The 17,849-nt window shown below is 33.7% G+C and overlaps 2 protein-coding genes and 1 non-coding gene across 3 annotated transcripts in view; 1 reads left to right on the plus strand and 2 right to left on the minus strand.

Moving 5' to 3' along the window:
* LOC125817608 (E3 ubiquitin-protein ligase RMA1H1) overlaps positions 1 to 17,849 on the plus strand; it is a 98,980-nt gene that overhangs the window by 5,085 nt on the left and 76,046 nt on the right. The gene's annotated exons all lie outside the window — the stretch shown is intronic.
* Positions 7,338 to 16,381, minus strand: LOC125817605 (callose synthase 12). The gene is made up of 3 exons (XM_049497154.1): positions 10,965 to 16,381; positions 9,490 to 9,562; positions 7,338 to 7,637 (listed from the first exon to the last, which is right to left on the minus strand). The coding sequence occupies exon 1, from the start codon at positions 16,275 to 16,277 to the stop codon at positions 10,971 to 10,973; it is 5,307 nt and encodes a 1,768-aa protein (XP_049353111.1). The 5' UTR covers positions 16,278 to 16,381; the 3' UTR covers positions 7,338 to 7,637; positions 9,490 to 9,562; positions 10,965 to 10,970.
* Positions 13,255 to 13,333, minus strand: LOC125817767 (small nucleolar RNA J33). The gene has a single exon (XR_007442304.1). It is a non-coding gene; the product is annotated as a small nucleolar RNA J33 (small nucleolar RNA).

Here is a 17,849-nt window from a genome sequence, read left to right on the forward strand (position 1 = left end):
TTTAAAATATTCATTTACTTAACTAAATGAACTTAAATCTCATCTGATATAACAACACACCCCTAAATTCTCATTAATTTTATGGGTGTTTTCAACATTTTTCTCAACTTTTTATTAAAAGTTTCATGCTTCTACAGAAGTTTGAGACTACTTGTTATGTCATAGTCAAGTAAAATGGTGTTTTTATGGCTGTTACTCCCTCCATTCCATATTAAGTTAATTTTTGAGGCATTTTCTATTTTTCAAATTAATTTAATTGTTCAGTTTTCAAAACTACTTTTAGAATGTTCTTCCAATTTTACCCTTCATTAGTTAGTATTGGAATTAGTGATTAATTAATATTTAGTTATTTTAATCATAAATTTGACAATAATTAATAAGGGTAAAAATAAAAACTAGGTTTAATTTAGTATAACTTACATAAATCACATAGTGTCAAGAGTAAATTACATCATATCCCTACTCTTTTTCTAATTACAATAATCTCTTAAATTTGTACCTTCTGGATACATAAGTCACCATCCGGATACATTAATTCACCATCCGTATACATTTATTCTAATACAAGAAGAATCCTTCTGTTGCGCTAAAAGGGAATAAAATCTGAAAATCTAATTAAATCCCATAAATTACTCTTACGTTTCTTTTTACTCTCAAATTCAAAATTTTAAATTGCTCCCCCCTGTTCAGTGAGAAATCTTTCAGATTTGATTCAAAAACTTTTGTCGGAATTTTGGGTTAGCAAGGTGAGTTATGAAGGATACAAAAGTGATGGAATTGTTGTTGGACAAATGATTTTCTTTTGAATCTTCAAGTTCATCGAAGATCCTTTCAATTTTGATTCAAATTGTTTGGATTTGCTATGTATACCCTCTGTTTTAAATTTTTGAATTTGTATTGATATATAAGTCGTAATACATTACTAGTTTGATGTATATGTAATGTGTTTTTAGATCTCAAAATTCTTCTTTCTCAATTATTGAATCAAACTTGTCGACAAAAGTTATGAAATTGTTGTTGTTCAAAATATTGGCGTTGAACTTATATACCCGGGATAATCAAAGGTTTCGTTTTTCGCTTGGGGATTGGGGGCTATTTGTTATTCTTGCGTTGCTTGTTTGTCACCATTTTTGCCATTTATTGTTGTTTTGAACTCCTGATTGTTGCTAGTTTTGTCATTGATTGTTGTTCTGAAAATTATGTTGTTGATAAAGGTGGGCATTTTGCTAAATATATGACAAAGGACATTATGGTATTGATATATAAGTCGTGATACATTACTGATTACAAATTGATACATTACTAGTTTGATGTATATGTAATGTGTTTTTACATCCCAAAATTCTTCTTTTCATTCTTCCAAACAAATTCTCAACTTTTGAATCAAACTTGTCGACAAAAGTTATGGGATTGTTGTTGGTCAAAATATTGGTTTGTGAATCTCAAATCAGCAATTGCAACTGAATTAGAGATCGATGAGTTGAGAAATTTTTTGGAGATCAGATAATCGTTGAGGTGAATATGTAAGTCATGATACATTAGTGGTAAACGACGCGCGTGTATTGTAATTTTGCATCTATGGATTATGATGTGGTCATTATTTTGTATCTGGATGTGATTTTTATAAAAATGTATCATCATAATATATTGTATATGATACATGTTATAAATGAATTAACAAATGAGATGGATCAGATACGTTTTGAATATCGAGTGTGTATCACATATTTGTATAAATGTATCAGGCTATTATTATGTATATTGTACATATAAAAAGTGTAACAATTGAGATATGTAAATTACTTATTTTGATCAAGAAAAAATGTGAATGATACATTAATATATATTATGACACCTAAATATAATTGAATGAAAAGGCTGAAATGAAAGTCTTCCAATTCTAGGCACCTTTACATCCACGTAAAGAAACAAACATATATACATAAGGTTATGATAAACTTTGTTAGAAAAAAGATGAGTAAAAGAAGACGGTGATGAAGAAAAAAGAAAAGAAAAGAAAATAATATATTTTATTTTTAAAATTGTTGAAGGTATTGATAGATCGGATAAAAAGAAGGAATTGTTGTTGGTGTGCCTAAAAGTAGAGAGAAATTTGTGGAGTGAAATAAGGAAGGGATAGACGTTGATTTTAGGAGTTAGGATTTATGTATCTGGCTTTTGGGGGTAAAATAAGGGATTTTTGGTAAATTTTAAAACTGGTAGGGAATAATGGAAATTATAGAAAAAAAAGATGTGTATATAAGTAATTTATCCTTTAATTTATGTCTTAATCTACTTTTCTTAAAGGGTGTGAAACACCTCAAAAATTAACTTAATATGAAATGGAGGGAGTAATAATTTGAGGACGAAACTAATAATTTGCGTCAAGTTCAAGGTTGTTTTCAATATTTTTTTAAAATTATCTAACAGACTTTGTTTATTAAAATTGATGGATAGTGTTACAACTTTTTATTAAATGAGAAATATTAAGAAAGTCTTATAAAATTCAAGAAACTATAATATAAAAATAGTAGAAATTATTTTATTTTAAAAAAAGTTATATTAGATGCTAGAAATAAATTTAAAAATTGCACCTTCAAATATAAATTTCTGATAAATTTCTTTTTATCTCAACTACCGTTAAATCTATTCAATAGAGTTCGCTAAATATTTGATGAAGAATAACGATGTTAGCTTTAGGTATTTAAATGTGAATTCCTGATAAATATCTTATATTTAAGAGAATATTTTGAACTTATTTCAAACATAAAAGACAATTTTCGTCATTTTTTTCAAAAGGGGTGACACAATCATGAAAATTGCGGTAATAAGAAATTGTAAGGAACAATTTGGGGAAAACAATAGTTGAAGTTGACTCTACTTGTAAAACATTTTTACTTTCAAAAGGTTATTGTTTGTATCTTAATCAGGATCTTGATTTTGTGTGGAATTTTTTTTAATAGAGAGGTTACCTCTAAATTGGTCTTATTCAATGCGAATTAAAATTAATCGAATTTCAATATAGATGTCAAACATCGAATAAAAAATATCACGATTATGTTACATTGGGGTTAAATAAAAATTAGTACGTACTGACTATTGATCTTATTGGAATAAGGTAATTAGGTTGAGTTAGAAAAAAAATGTATGGTTCTTAATTCAAATTTTTACTGTATCATGTGACTTCTATCCAATTGAATCTTTTCTATTTTTTTTAGTGTTCATTATCAGATCTTCAACATGTGATTTTTTTTTTTTATATTTATTTAAATATTGGTGGAAAAAAACAAAATATATAAGTATTTGTACAAAATAAAATAAAAAATTAAAAGAGCAGACGTGCATCAGTAACCCAATGTGAAGTAGTCAGGAATGATGAGGGGATCAACAATTATATCCACTTCTTAAGTGGAATCTAAGATTTTTTTATTAAGTGGTTTAAAATATGAAAGAATTAGTAAATTTAATATTTATTATATATATATAAAAATATAATAATTTTAGTTATATATAAATAATATAATTTTTTGCGGTTTTTTCGTGCCCCTCCCACTAGTCCACCAACCCACACACAGTTTTGACCCATTAATAATTATATATATATATATATATATGCATTGCCGACAGATCTATACAAGTAGTACTATTAATAATTTATTAGTCTTTGACCATCTTGCATTCAATTTTAAAGTTTATTTCAATACATCAATCGTGATAGAGCGGTAAGTATTCTAGATTAGAAGTCTCAAGTTCGAATCCTTTCTAAGTATGGAGTCGTCTTGATTAAGGAGCGTATTTTTTCATACAATTCAAAAGTATCAAACGTATGATTTGAATCACCTTGACTTTTTCGTTTATTTTTTATATATATTTTTTAATTTATTTTTTCATATTTTGAATTCATCAAGAAAATTATGACTTTGTTGCTAATGACAACATGTTTTTACTAGGTTTTAGTCAAAATTCATTTCAATTGGCTTCTTGGATGTTAATTCATCATTTCTTTTTTTTTATTATCGTGATGTCTAGACACAGATTATCTCAATTAATTTTAGAGAATACCTATCACCTTTTATCAATAATACACATCAAATAACTTTGTCCATGAGATAGTCAATTCCCCATTGCTATGGTGAATGAAGTTGTTTTTAATCTACTTTTGCACTACTAGATATTGGATATTCTCATTCCAAATAAGTTTGTACAACTTATTAAAGCTTGAAAAGGACACAACTCACAAGCTAGCTTAACAAGGCCAAAAAAAATCAAATAAACACTTATTGAACTGTTCAAAAGGTCCCCTAACGTGGATACACCTGTGAAGAAAATGAAATCATAAATACTTATTAGTATGGTTGGTACAAGAAATCAATGAGATTTTTGGCATTTGGCCAATTGGAAGGCCACAGGCCACAATACATGTGCAACTCAAGTCAATTCCACCCATTTGATATTCTTGGTTCCATGCCAAAAACTTAGCCACACACTAATTACACCAAAATCATGTATGCATTCTATTATTATTTTATTTTTTATTATATAAGTGAGAGTTGAGGCTATCCATTAACTTGACATGTAGAATTACCAGATTTTTCTCTTATTATTTTCTATTCTATTCTTCTATATAATAAAAGGGAGTTTATGATGGGACATTCTACTATTTACAAATGACTTAAAAATTATCTTAATAAATCATTTACAAATTACTTAAAATATTTAAAAGATATATAATAAAATAGGTTGACTCTCAGAATTCTATCAGGGTCACATATATCGGGACAAAAAAAATAACATATATCATTTTAAAATTACCAAAAAAGTATTATAAATAATAATAATTAACAACTTAAAATATTTGAAAAACATTTTAAAAGGGTTAATTTTGTAATTTTATCCATATCACATAAATTAAGACAAAATGACCAGTAATGTAGGTTATTTGAAAGTTACATAAAAATATTATAAATCACAATAATTAATAACTTAAAACATTTTTAAAAAAAATATGAAAATTTGGATGACTCTCCAAATTTCATTTGTGTCACATAAATTCAGACAACAAAAATAACATATATTGGGTTCATTTTAATTTATTTGTCATAAATCATGATAATTGACAACATAAAATATGTATTGAAAAAGATACAAAAAATTCCACTGATTCTTGAAGTTAATCTATCGTAAAAATATTATAAATCATGACAATTGACAACATAAAATATTTCAAAAATAAATACATATAAAAAAATTTCGATTGATTCTTGAAATTAATCTATCGTTAAAAATTATGTATAAAATACAATAAATCGTGATAATTGACAACTTAAAATATTTATTAAAAAAACACAAAAAAAAAAAATTGATTGATCTATTTAGAAATGACTTAAAAAGATAAATCATTTACAAATGACTTCAAATATTTAAAAGATATATAATGAAATAAGTTTACTCTCAGAATTCTATCAGGGTCACATATATTGGGACAGAAAAAATAACATCTATCATTTTAAATTTACCAAAAAAGTATTATAAATAATAATAATTAACAACTTAAAATATCTTAAAGACATTTTAAAAGGGTTAATTTTGTAATTTATCCATATCACATAAATTAGGACAAAGTGACCAGTAATGTAGGTAAATTTAAATAACTCACTATATTTTATTTGTATCACATATATTAGGACAAAAAATAATAGAGCGCACGGGCTCTTCGTCACTAGTAAGTGATAAATAGAGAGAAGTCCCAAAATAGTCTTTCATCTTTGGATTAAGACTCAAAGTCATTCTTGAGTTTTTTCATGAAACACTAATAGTCCCTCGTGTTTGTAAAATTGGTACACTTTTGGTCCTCCCCTAAATTTTTGCCTATTTTTTAACATTAATTTTGTTCATTATTTTATGTAAGGAATGTTCCATAGTCTTTTTTATATATTTAGTAGAAATAATAGCTCTATGTGAGAGAAGGTGAGAAGAAGAACACATTGTTCTGTTCAGTATAAATATTATTGCAGCTAAACTAAGAACATTTTAACATACGACATTGCAAGAAAAGAAAAATTTGTACTATTGCACGTGAAATCGTCGTGATGAACTTCTCGACTTTACCTGCAATATGATTTCTACTAAACAAAACAAGGTGTTTTTCTTCTCACAATCTCTAACATGGAGTTATTATTTCTACTAAATATATAAAATGACGATTAAACATTCCATACATAAATTATGAAAAGAATCAATGTTAAAAAAAAAGGCAAAATTTTGAAGGAGGACAAAAAATGCACCAATATTGCAAGCATGAGAGACTATTAATGCTCCATGTGAAAACTCAAGGATGACTTTGAGTCTTAACCCAAAGATGAGAGACTATTTTGGATTTTTTCTCTGATAAATACAATAAACAATATATTACTTAATTATGATCAAGTAAATGAAGAAACGGAATCGCCCATCACAACTTAAACATCTCACAGCAAAAGTACGTACGTATAGACTTTGGAAAAACTACCTAATTACACAAACGTTCCTACTATATTTACTAATTCTCCCTATAATTTAAAATAATTACATATTATTTCACTAATTAATAATTTCATATAAAAAATCAAGTTAGATACACATAGATATATGTTTTTTTTGCCCCCAGATACACTCTGAAATACAAATACATAGGGAGAGAGGCGAGTGATGGAGTCAATGTATCCTAGATACATGTAAAATCACACTAGATACATGTATCTAGAATACCAAATACATTATGATATATACATACATATGGAGAGTGGCGAGTGAGTGAGTCATCGTATCTCATATACATATGAATCCACTTGAATACAAAATATTTAAACAAAGTTCACATAATCTTGAACCCATGTATCTGACACGTCCAGATAAATGTATCTGTGGACCAAAATGGCACAAATGTTAATTTCGAAAACTCATACGAATGTATGTAGGCCCTAAGCTAGTAGGATTTGTGCTGTTTGATAAACTTTTCACTTCTCCTTGTTTTTATCTGAATATATACAATTGGTCCTATGGTGCAGATATTATCACATTTGACATGGCAAGTTATTACTGGTAATGACAAGATTTTTGGCCATGTACATAATTATCTCTCTATCATAACTTTTTCCCCTTTGCCACAGGTTGTATAATACAGCCAAAAAAAAAATCCCACAAGAAGAGTAACTTAAGTTCATCCTTATCTAGGGGCAAGTAAAAAGAGCAGACATGAGGTATAAAAACAAAAAAAAGGAGAAATGGCTACAGTTTCTATATAGAACAAGGACAAAGGACTCTAATAGTTCAAAAACATTTGAGAAATGCATTTAATACAGAAGGAATTGCTACTATACTTGCACGTGGTTCCCCAGTAGAAACTACAAAAACAGTACAAAAATGAACTTTGGGGGTACTACAATAATATAAGATAATGCTCCTCATCTGTGCACTAGTATGACAACAAAATACAACAACAATTACAAAAGATGAATGAAAACTCGTCAACCAAACTAATAGTAATCCAAGTAAACGGTATAATTCACAATACAAGCTCTACAATAAAAAAAAGTATTTAACCTTCTAGCCTCTTCAAACTCTGTACTGTATCTACTACTTCACATTAATGTTTATCCCTGCAAAAGCAAAGCAACTACTTAAACATCTTTCAACAAAAACAAGAGGCTAATATAAACAAATAAGCAAATAACAACTCAGCACGTGTCTTTAGAGTCTCGTGTTTGGTCAAAGGTTATGGGTTTTAGTCTCCTTATATGCTTTGGATTGTTAGGTATAGGGGAAATAGCTAGTTAAGAAAATCAAAGTAGGGGAGCTTAGTGAGCTTAAATTGAAGAAGAGATTACTACAACTACCCAGTCACAACAACAGTCAAAGTGAAATTCCACTAGTATGGTCTGGGGAGAGTTCAGAATGTACGCATACCTTACCCTACCTCGTGGAGCTAGAGAGGTTGTTTCTGAAGGAAACTCAGCTCAAGTGCAGTAATTATGGAGTGTCCCACAAGTGAGAAAGAAGAATGAAAAATCTGGAAAAAAAAATCTCCCTACATCTTTCTTCTTCACCTCTGATTCTTCCTCCTCTTGCTCCTCTCTTTCTTTCTTCTTACTCTTATTCTCCCAATCTTTCCCTTATCTTCGGTGTCGTAACAAATTATCAAGTCTGTATTCTGGTCAGTGAGGTGAGATAGTTAATAAATTTCCCATTTGATTCTTGTTCATTCGAGTACATTACGCTGGATAATACTTAACTTTTGAGCTAGCTTTGGGGTTGAGTTAGGTCCAAGTTCCAGTTTTATCAACATGGAGTCAGAACCACCAATATCCCTAATACTGAGTTATCCAATGTAGGCCACCCCCCTCAATACTTTGTTATCAGTGCTCCAAGTTTCCAGTTCTAACAGAGGAGGGGTGTTGAAGTCCCACATTGGTTGACACTAAAAGCTTCAGTCTCTTTGTATGGTTACATCATGAGCTATACCTTTTGGAGTTCAGATATTAGCATAAATCCAACTAATAGTATTGATTCTCTCTCAATGTCACTAGTTCAGCCTACTATTACTGTAAGATTCTAGAATAAATGAGTAAAGAGTTGGTTGGTCGGCGTACTATTTACTCGAATCTACTTCCCTTGTGCTTTTCCAATAAAATTTTGGGCTTCTGACTACTACAGAAAAGGGAAAGTGGAAACACTCCAGAGATATAGGAATTAGCCGAGGTGCGCAAAAGCTGAGCCGGACACTACGGTCATCAAAAAAAAAAAAAGAGAGAAGTGGAAACACTCCAGAGATATCTTGAATGTGGCAAATTATTCTGGACATTTTAGTAAATCAGTTCTCAACAAAATTGATCGTGAACAACGTGTAAAAAGATTGCAATAATTAGAGCAGCAAATATTTCGAAATTTAACATACAGCTAAATGTTATCCTATTATCTCTACTTAAGAGTCAGCTTCAGATTTAGTGCTAGCAAATAGATTTTACACATAACCAAGCTTACGAAAAATCAGATTAAACCATAGATTAACTCCATATGAAAGGAGGAATCTTAGTAGCTCAATTGGTCGGCTACCTAAACTTCCACCTTGTTGATGAGGGTTTGATTCCCCACATTGTAAACCCCTCCCCCATTTCCCCTTCCACTACCCTCAAATTTGAAAGAAGAATAAAAAATTAAAAATCCATATGAAGGATAGTTGAAAAGGCTCACAGGAAAGTGAAAATCTAATGTTATCTCTTTAGAAGTAACTTCTACTGTTATTTTTTCATATGTAACTTCTAAAAAGTTTATCTTAATTAAACTTTTTAAAAGTAACTTCATGATATTTAATTTAACACTAAAAATAGCAGTATGCATGATTCAGCTCCAAACAAGATGGTTGGTAAACTGAACAAATAGTTGAATAACTGACGAAAACCCAAACTAGACCATATTTAACAACAAATCTAAGAGTTGAGAAGGTTTTCATACCATCCCTTAATTGCCACATGTATATTGGACATTGAAGTACATGGAGCACTCATACTTAATGTTCCTGTGAACCCTGAAAGTGAGGAAAGAATAGAATTGTTGTAACATAATAAAAAATTCCAGAAATCGAGGAATGATCAAAAACACAAATTCCAGGAGAGGCAACAAAAAGGATGATATTTTAGCTAATCGGACAAAATTATTTTAGGAGCTATAGGTAGCTAGAAGATAACTAGTTTCCATGGAAATTGGACCTGTAAATTAGCTTCTGAAGTTTTAGAAAGTAGCATTAGATGATCAACGTCCACGAGAGGTATGCTAACTTGATAGAAGCATCCTACTAAAACAAGAAAGCCCTTTAAGTCAAAACTGTTAATATTCTTGCTATATAGTGGGAAACATTGTATATCTTTATATATAGGGTACACTAGTGAGTAGTGACTAGTCATAAGTTGAGCTACGCAGACAGAAGAGTTTTTGTTGAAGAGGATTAATTCAATGGTGGTCAAAAAGAATGGTGTATTGGCCAATTTAAGAAGACTGACGTAGATAGCAACTTATGAATACTATTATATATCTTCCAAAATCTTCACCAATCCAAAGCAAAGACCAAACTTTAAGAACCTCAGCTCCAGTACATAAACATGAGTAATATTACTTTATATATTATATCAACTGATTGAAACTTTTCAGGGAAATCAGAAAGCACAAGTCAAGAAATAGATCCCAAACTAAAGCTTGTGAGTTTTACATATGTTAGTCCACAATAGGATACGTTTTTCTTATGAAGTAGTCCATAATAGAATATGTAGACAACACTTAGTAACTATCATCATTTTTAGATGTGGAATCCAGCGATTTATAGGAGAGTCTTGAGCAAGAACAGAGTACAGTTCCTAGCGGAACCAAGTTAACCAGGACTCTTATAGTTTTGATTCTTTTCATCCTCTATAATTGGCTCAAAACGAGATGAAAGCAAAACCAAAACGGATGCAGCTGAGCAATATACTAGCTTCATTGCAAATTAATACATGTAACATGTTGGATTCTTAACAATATCTATAAAATCCCCCATACATGAGTATAAGCAGATTCAATATGAAGCCATATTACTGCTGACTACCCCCCCTCCCCCCCCCCCCCCAAAAAAAAAAAAAAAATTAAAGAAAGGAAGACCAAAAATAAACGAAAGAACTCAATGACACTAATTAAGTGCCACAACTGGGCAAGCAAGCTGTAGTCGGACAACAAGAAGAGAAAGTACAAGTGACAGAATTATTAATCAAATAACTGTTCATAGCAGTAGAAACAATCTATTTTTAATAGCAAATGTGTGAGGTTCTAAGAATGATCAACAAAAGAGGTGATCTTACAATGACAACATGTACATGTGAAACACACAAAAGACATGCATTGCAGCAGGATATAAAAATTATATACAACATTTCTGTATGCCTAAATGTTAAAAAGATTACCTCAAATCACACGTCACTCTTAGGCTTTTTTCCTGTCACAATCTGGAATATCCGCAGACCTCTACTAAATGCTTCATTGAATAGGATCCTTGTCTGCATTGGTTGGAAACCAGGCAACCAAGACAGTACTGCAACAGGTACCATGACAATAATCCCAAACATTATCTCATATAGTCGCGCCACAGACACAACAGTTCCCCATATCATACTCTTCTGCAAAAAGGGACGTAACACTTGGGCGATTGAAATGAAACCCCAACCAGTAGGAACGAAAGCCAACAGGCTGACAAAGAGATCACCAAATTTAAAAGCTGTGAACTGCAGTAGAGCAACCATTACAACTATGAAAAAGAGTACAGCAAGGAGCTGCACAAGACGAAAGTATATGTGCTCCCTTGCAGCATATTTTTCCCGAGCATAAGCTGTAATATTAAAAAAGCCAAGAGCCACCACCACATAAATCCATGAAAGCAAGTAAACAGCAATGCTTTTGCTTCCAGCAGCAATACCCAGATGATATACAATGCCATACTGGAAAAAGAAGAAGCGAAGGTCTAGGATAATTTCCAGTATCTTTCCCCACAGACCTGTCGTTCTTAAATGATCCTGTTCCTCCTCCCACCATTTCTCCCAGCTCTGGTCTGACTTTGCAAAAACACTACCACGGTACCAAATCCAGTTCATGAAGTCATCAAAATCATACACTGTCTTTAACCAATCAAACCCAGAAGGATTAAACACAAAGGGCCCCAAGATCCATGACACCACCAGGAACCAACTTGAGATAGTCAGTGCTATATATGTAAAAGTTCCTTTAGCAACAGGGCTGTATGCAGCATACACTGTAAGTATCAGACCAAGTTCAATTGCCTTGACAAAATGGCTACGAGCATATAACCGATAATTCTCAGCAAAACACTTGTGCTGCACGACAAAACCTCGCCCAGTTGCCCGGTATTTTGCGCCACCATGGAGAATGGTACGACCAAAGTAATGAGCACGAGTTCCCATTGAGAATGTGTAAAATACAGATGAAAGTTGGAGCATCATTGTTAGGAATTCCCAGATAGATGTAAGAAAACCATGCTCGAGAGAAGTCTCCACAATCATTGGCAATGCGGTGAAAAGGCCCAGCTGGATGATAAATTGCTGGTTCAGTATGGCACCAAGTGCTCTGTTGTTGTCGGTGGTATCTGAAGCAACAGAGCCCTCAACCCCACTAAGTGCAAGGTAAATCCGTCCCCATAAGAATGCATATACAGTGAGGACAATCATCATTGTATTGAAGAAAAATCCTACAGTTGTATAAAAGAAAGAAAGCATTCTGAAGAAATCCAGCCTATGACCCAACCTGTAGACATCTCTGCTAAGAACTTGTTCACCATTGCCACTGGCAACCTTGGCTTCAAACATAGATATCTGATTCAACCCAACATCCCTTCCTTTGCCAACTTGTATGTACTCATGGTGAGTGACATTGCCACCTCGTAATGTACAGTTGAAGCCAGCAAAGATGTCTTCGCTGATGTTGATCACTTTAGATGCCTTGCTTATTCCTCCCCTAGTTAGAAACCAAAACCTGTCAAAGACATCTGGATGTCCATAATGCATTCGGATTTTCAGGGGGTTGGCTAACACACGCTGTCCCAGGGTTACAAAACTCATTTCCTGAGCTGACATGAACCAAGCAAGGGATGACACAGAACCAGTAAATATATGTTCCCGAACTCCAAGAATTGTAGGCTTGCGAATACCATAGTAGAGTTTGAATTCTTCCAACAAGTTCCTCATTTTCAGTGCCTCCTCGAAGTAATTATCTTGGTTCATGTCGATAGTCTGAACTGCATCACCACGGGTAAAGATAAAGGCATGGTTTTGATTTTCTGGTTTCCCCTCCCCAAGCTTCAAAGGACCAGGCAACTTAACTCGATAGATCTCAACTTCCCTTTCAAGTTTTTGATCATACTTCACAAGCACAGAATAATAATCCTTCTCATCCCTTCCTGTGGGAACCTCATCAACATAAGCTACACGAAGAGCTTCATTATTTTTCATCAGATACAAAATTTCCTCTGCATGTGGATCTTTTTTGGCCTTCTGAGTCCCATAAATCTGACAAGCTACCACATATGTGAATTTCATTAAAGCAGTCCCATACTCGTGGCCTTTAAACAACAAACTCACTGAACTGTCAGCTCTGCTCAACCTCCTCGAAGACTGAGACCTTTCTGGACTTAAACCACCAATGCTATCATCATGTCTCATGGAACCAAGTTCTACTGATCCTTCTCTGATATCCATCTCACATGCAGAATCCAGAAAGGCCAGCATTTTGAGAGCTCGATAGTAGTACATCATCCCCCTAACCGTGCGAGTAAGAGTCTGCCCTCTGTATGATGCCCAAAGACGAAGATCCCTTAGCTTTGTAGTCCATAACTCTTTCTTCTCATCAACCATCCCTTCTCTACGCATTCGCTGCAAGAAATTTTCCCACTCATCAGCATAAATTGTCTGCAAGTAATATAATGTAGAAATCCCATCTTCATTCTCAGTTCTGAGTTGTTCCCTGTTGTACAGTACATCTTCATTGTAGTAAGGTGTCAAAACACTGAAAGACATCATCTTCTCAACTTGGGGTGCATGTGGCATATTCATAAATAGAGAATTGCTGAAGAAGGCAAGTCGACGTCTCGCCTCAAGATTTCTCGGAATATTACTCATAGAGTCCCGAGATGTAAGAATAGTGTTCAAGCGGCGAGCCTGCCGATAAAATGTCTCATTCTCTGGATCTGGCAATGAAACTACATTCTCAAAAAGCAATCTAGTCGCAGATGCCTGAAGAGCCAGACCTTCCTCTCTCAGCTGATCTCCAGTCATCTTCTCTTTCAGAAAATCCCGAGTGGCAACCTCATATAAGGCCTGGAGAACATTCACAATCTTGTCAACATCCTTTTTTGGCTTGAGTATCAGATCCAGAAGAGCAATCAACTTTCCACGGATCTGGGGCAGAGCAGTCAGATTGTAGTATTTTGTGAACTTCTCCAGCTGAATCCACTGATCAATCTGCTGGAAGAAGGTTGTTATGATGGAATGCTCCTCGCTGTTCAATTTGACAATCTCCAGCAGCAAATGCCTTGTACTGTCATAAGCCTCAATAACAGCACATCGCCTGTATTCATACTTGCTGATCTTATGCCAGAGCCACCTATCAGGAGCATCCACCAGCTCCTTCGCTTGACTGAGACCAAGCAGCACCTCGTTGCAGAGGAGTAAACATGGCCAACGAATCACTCTAACATTCCACGTGTTCTGGGGCAGCTCCAACAACTCAACCTCACGGTCATTCAGAATATCTTCTTCTCTGAAAGTTGCAATTATCTCATTCCAAATCAAGGCAAATTTGTTCGCCTCTACCTGGTTTGATTCAAGCTTTTTGAATGGTCGACCAAACCCATATCTGAGTTTCAAACGGAGCATGGCGTCCTTGAACTTGCTTTTCAGTGTTCCTTGAGCATTCAACAACTGCTCTTCTGGCATCAGATTAAACTGCATTGCACTTGCAAAAAATTGGAATCTCAACCTTAACTGTGGCATGTTTCGGATCTCTCCCAAGTGATCAAATAATCCAACAGCTGCCCCAACAAAAGAAGAGTAGATTGAGTACCATATCTGAATATCCATAAGATAAATCAGTACAACAGGAAGCCAAAGCAATCCTACTGAGAACCTGTTGCTATGGTTAAAGAATTCATGCCATTCGTACTTCACATCCCTGAGGCGCAACAGTGCTCTAGTTGGAACGATCATAGGTTTGATCTGTAGGAAGTAACTGAAGGAAAACTTGGTCGCAAGCACTACCACCCAAAAGAGGGAATACTTTATGTTATCGACAAGGCCTTCCCTGAGTCCACGACCCACAAACGTCCGACTCTGGAACCACCAGGACAACAGGTAAAATATCCTCCAGTTCGTGTTCTCGAGAAAATTCCTGATCCATGGCAGAACAAAGAGTGCCAAGGCTAACAGTTCTGGAGCAATGAAAACAAGAGCAACCTCAAGAAAATTCACCACCCTCCTGTTAGCAGCACTGCTCCAATTCCCATCCCTATTCCTCTGGATCCAAATCCTCCCATAGAATGCACCAAAGACCACAATCCACGTAGCTGCAACCACACTCTTCAACACCATTCTCACCCCATGCCACGGGGTCTCCCTAGAGATGATACGATATTGCATTCCTGCATCAAGCAACGACTGCAGAAACCTCATACTGCTCCAGGTGAAGAAGATAGTTAATACCCTCACCTGAACCTCCCTACTCTCCAAAGCCTGCCACGGATACGGCTTCCCTTCCCAAGCTACAATAATTGCAGCCTGCAAAAACAACGCCAGCATGATCCATAGCTTATCAAAACTCCTATACAAATTCAAAAATGATCTCTGTTCCACAAACCCCGTCTTTCCAACCTTCTTTCCCTTGTTAGTGGTCACAAAAAATGTACTCCCAGTATCAATAGGCCACTTCAACTTATCAAAACACCTTTTACTCCAGAAATACTCATTGATGTCATCATAATTCCGCCACGCAGAGTGTGGGGCAGTACCATTCCGACTATTATCAGCCTCAGCTCGGATTGTTTCATAAATTGGCGTTACGATCCGATTCAGAAAAGCATTTTCACCAGAAATCGATGGCAAAAATGGCCTACCAGTATTCTCATCAATGTAATCCTCCAAAATCTTATTCAACTCCATAGCCATATTATGAAAAATAAAGCATAAACATTCAGGAACAAAACGTAGATTCGCTGACTCACCCCATATAAGAAGGTAAAGCGAGACATAAAGCAACTCACGGCGGTGGTCAGATGAATTATGCCGGTCAGAAAGCCAAACATTAGATTTGAGACCGAGAAAAGAGCACCACGACGAGTAATTCTTCAGAAGCTGACGTCGGAACCGACGGAGAACAGCAGGGTCAAGAGAGTCAATATTGTCCGGCGGCGGAGATAGACGCATCTGAGCATTAGCAAGATGAAGCACGATATGTTCCCGTTGGTTACGAACGCTAGAATCCTGAAACCCGAAGAAAAGCGCAAGCCAGTCAAGGAGGTCATAGTGAGGTTTCCACGGTGCAAATGGAGGTCTCCTTAGGTCACCTACGGAGCGTAAAGCCGCCGCCGCAGCGCGTACCTCAGGGAAACGTAGAGAAGGATGGTCAGCTAGAAGATTATGAATCGGAATGATGTTATATGGTTCTTCATCTATAGAAACTTGTCTCGCCGCCGGCGTTGAACGTTGCCGGAGGCTCATTGTAGCATTCGGAGAGATCTAAAAAGGAAAATCCCCTTCTGGGTGGAAACGGATACAGAGCATAGAAGATGAATGGCAAAAATGGGGAGTGGCGCGTGGCAATGCGCGTGGTTAACAATGAGTAGCTTCTTAAATTTTTTTGAATTAGAAATATTTTTAGTACTTCGCCTCAGGCGAAGAAAAAAGATATTAACGGTCAATGTCAGCTCAAATATCAAAAAATAAAATAAACAAGTCAAAAAATTATATAAATACACAACTTTAAGTTATTACAATATTTTCTAAAATTCTCTATTATTTAAAAGAATTACAAAAATCTCCGTAATTTGTATACAAGTCATTCCTTCTGAAATACATTCATCCCCTCTCGCATATTTTCATATCCCTCTCAGATACATCTCTCTTATTAGGTGATGTATTATTTACAATGTATCAGACAATCAAGAAATATATCTGAAAACAATAAAAAACTTGAAATTTTTATAATTAAAAAAAATTCAAATAAAATATAATTAGCCTCAAATATATCAAAATTTTGTACTTCATACTAAATCTATATTCTTTTGCAGCTATTTCTTACCTTTTCTTAAGTCTGAAGATTGGTGAAATTGTTTGAAATTTCTGAGAGCCCACGGAAAAGAAAATTTCAATGGGGACCTATTTGTATATTCTTATAAAGATTATAAAGGAAATTGAAAAATTAAAGTTCAACTTTTGCTTTTACACTTTGTTTTGCTTTTACATTTTGTTTGGAGGGTTGTTACGTATTGTTTTATAATATATTGTATTGTATTACTTTGATAAATGTAATATTTAAATAAATTGTATTGTTTTATATCATTACACAATGTTATACTTTATCATTTTGAAGGACAAGCTTATAAGAAAAGTACTTTAGTGATACTATAAAAGGTAGGATAAAGAATAAATTAAAATTATTACTATATAATAAGTAAATATAAAATGAAAAATAAAAATAAGATAATGAGCGATCACACTAACGTTGTATTTGGAAAACATTATCCACCAAAAATGATTTCTTAGAAGATGTTGTCTTGGAAAACAAGTAATTTTCTTACTTATTTTTTAGTATTTGATAAGTAAGCAAGAAAATATTAACCCAAAAAAATTCATATGTTATAGTGGGATGAGATGGGGAATGTGGGTTGGGGGGATTGGATGGATAAGAGAAAACAATAAGCTTGAAATGTCACTAATGTAACTTATATCTCTTTACTTTCATTAAGAAAATTATTTTTTTTATTTTTAATAAAATTTATTTTCTAGAGAAAATATGTTTCAAATATAAAAAATATTTTTCTTTATATCAAACACGTCTTAAATCGATGGTTATACCAAATGATAACTACTACTATGAAATAGGGAGGAAAAAGATCGCTTTCAAACATGTAGAGTTTCAAGCCAATTGCGCATAGGTTGTCAAGTTGTCAACATGAGACAATAAGTCAATTCGAATAAATATTATCAATTCACATTGTGTTGTTATAAGAATTAGCCATTAAGTTTCAAATTTAGTCATTTGAGAAATTACTTTAAAAAACAATAAATTCC

The sequence above is a fragment of the Solanum verrucosum genome, unplaced genomic scaffold, assembly GCF_900185275.1.
Source record: "Solanum verrucosum unplaced genomic scaffold, falcon-dt-bn FXZP01000280.1, whole genome shotgun sequence".
Lineage (NCBI taxonomy): Eukaryota > Viridiplantae > Streptophyta > Magnoliopsida > Solanales > Solanaceae > Solanum > Solanum verrucosum.

Coding starts and splice junctions, on each gene's coding strand:
- LOC125817605 (XM_049497154.1), bottom strand. CDS start 16,277: ATGAGCCTCCGGCAACGTTCAACGCCGGCGGCGAGACAAGTTTCTATA.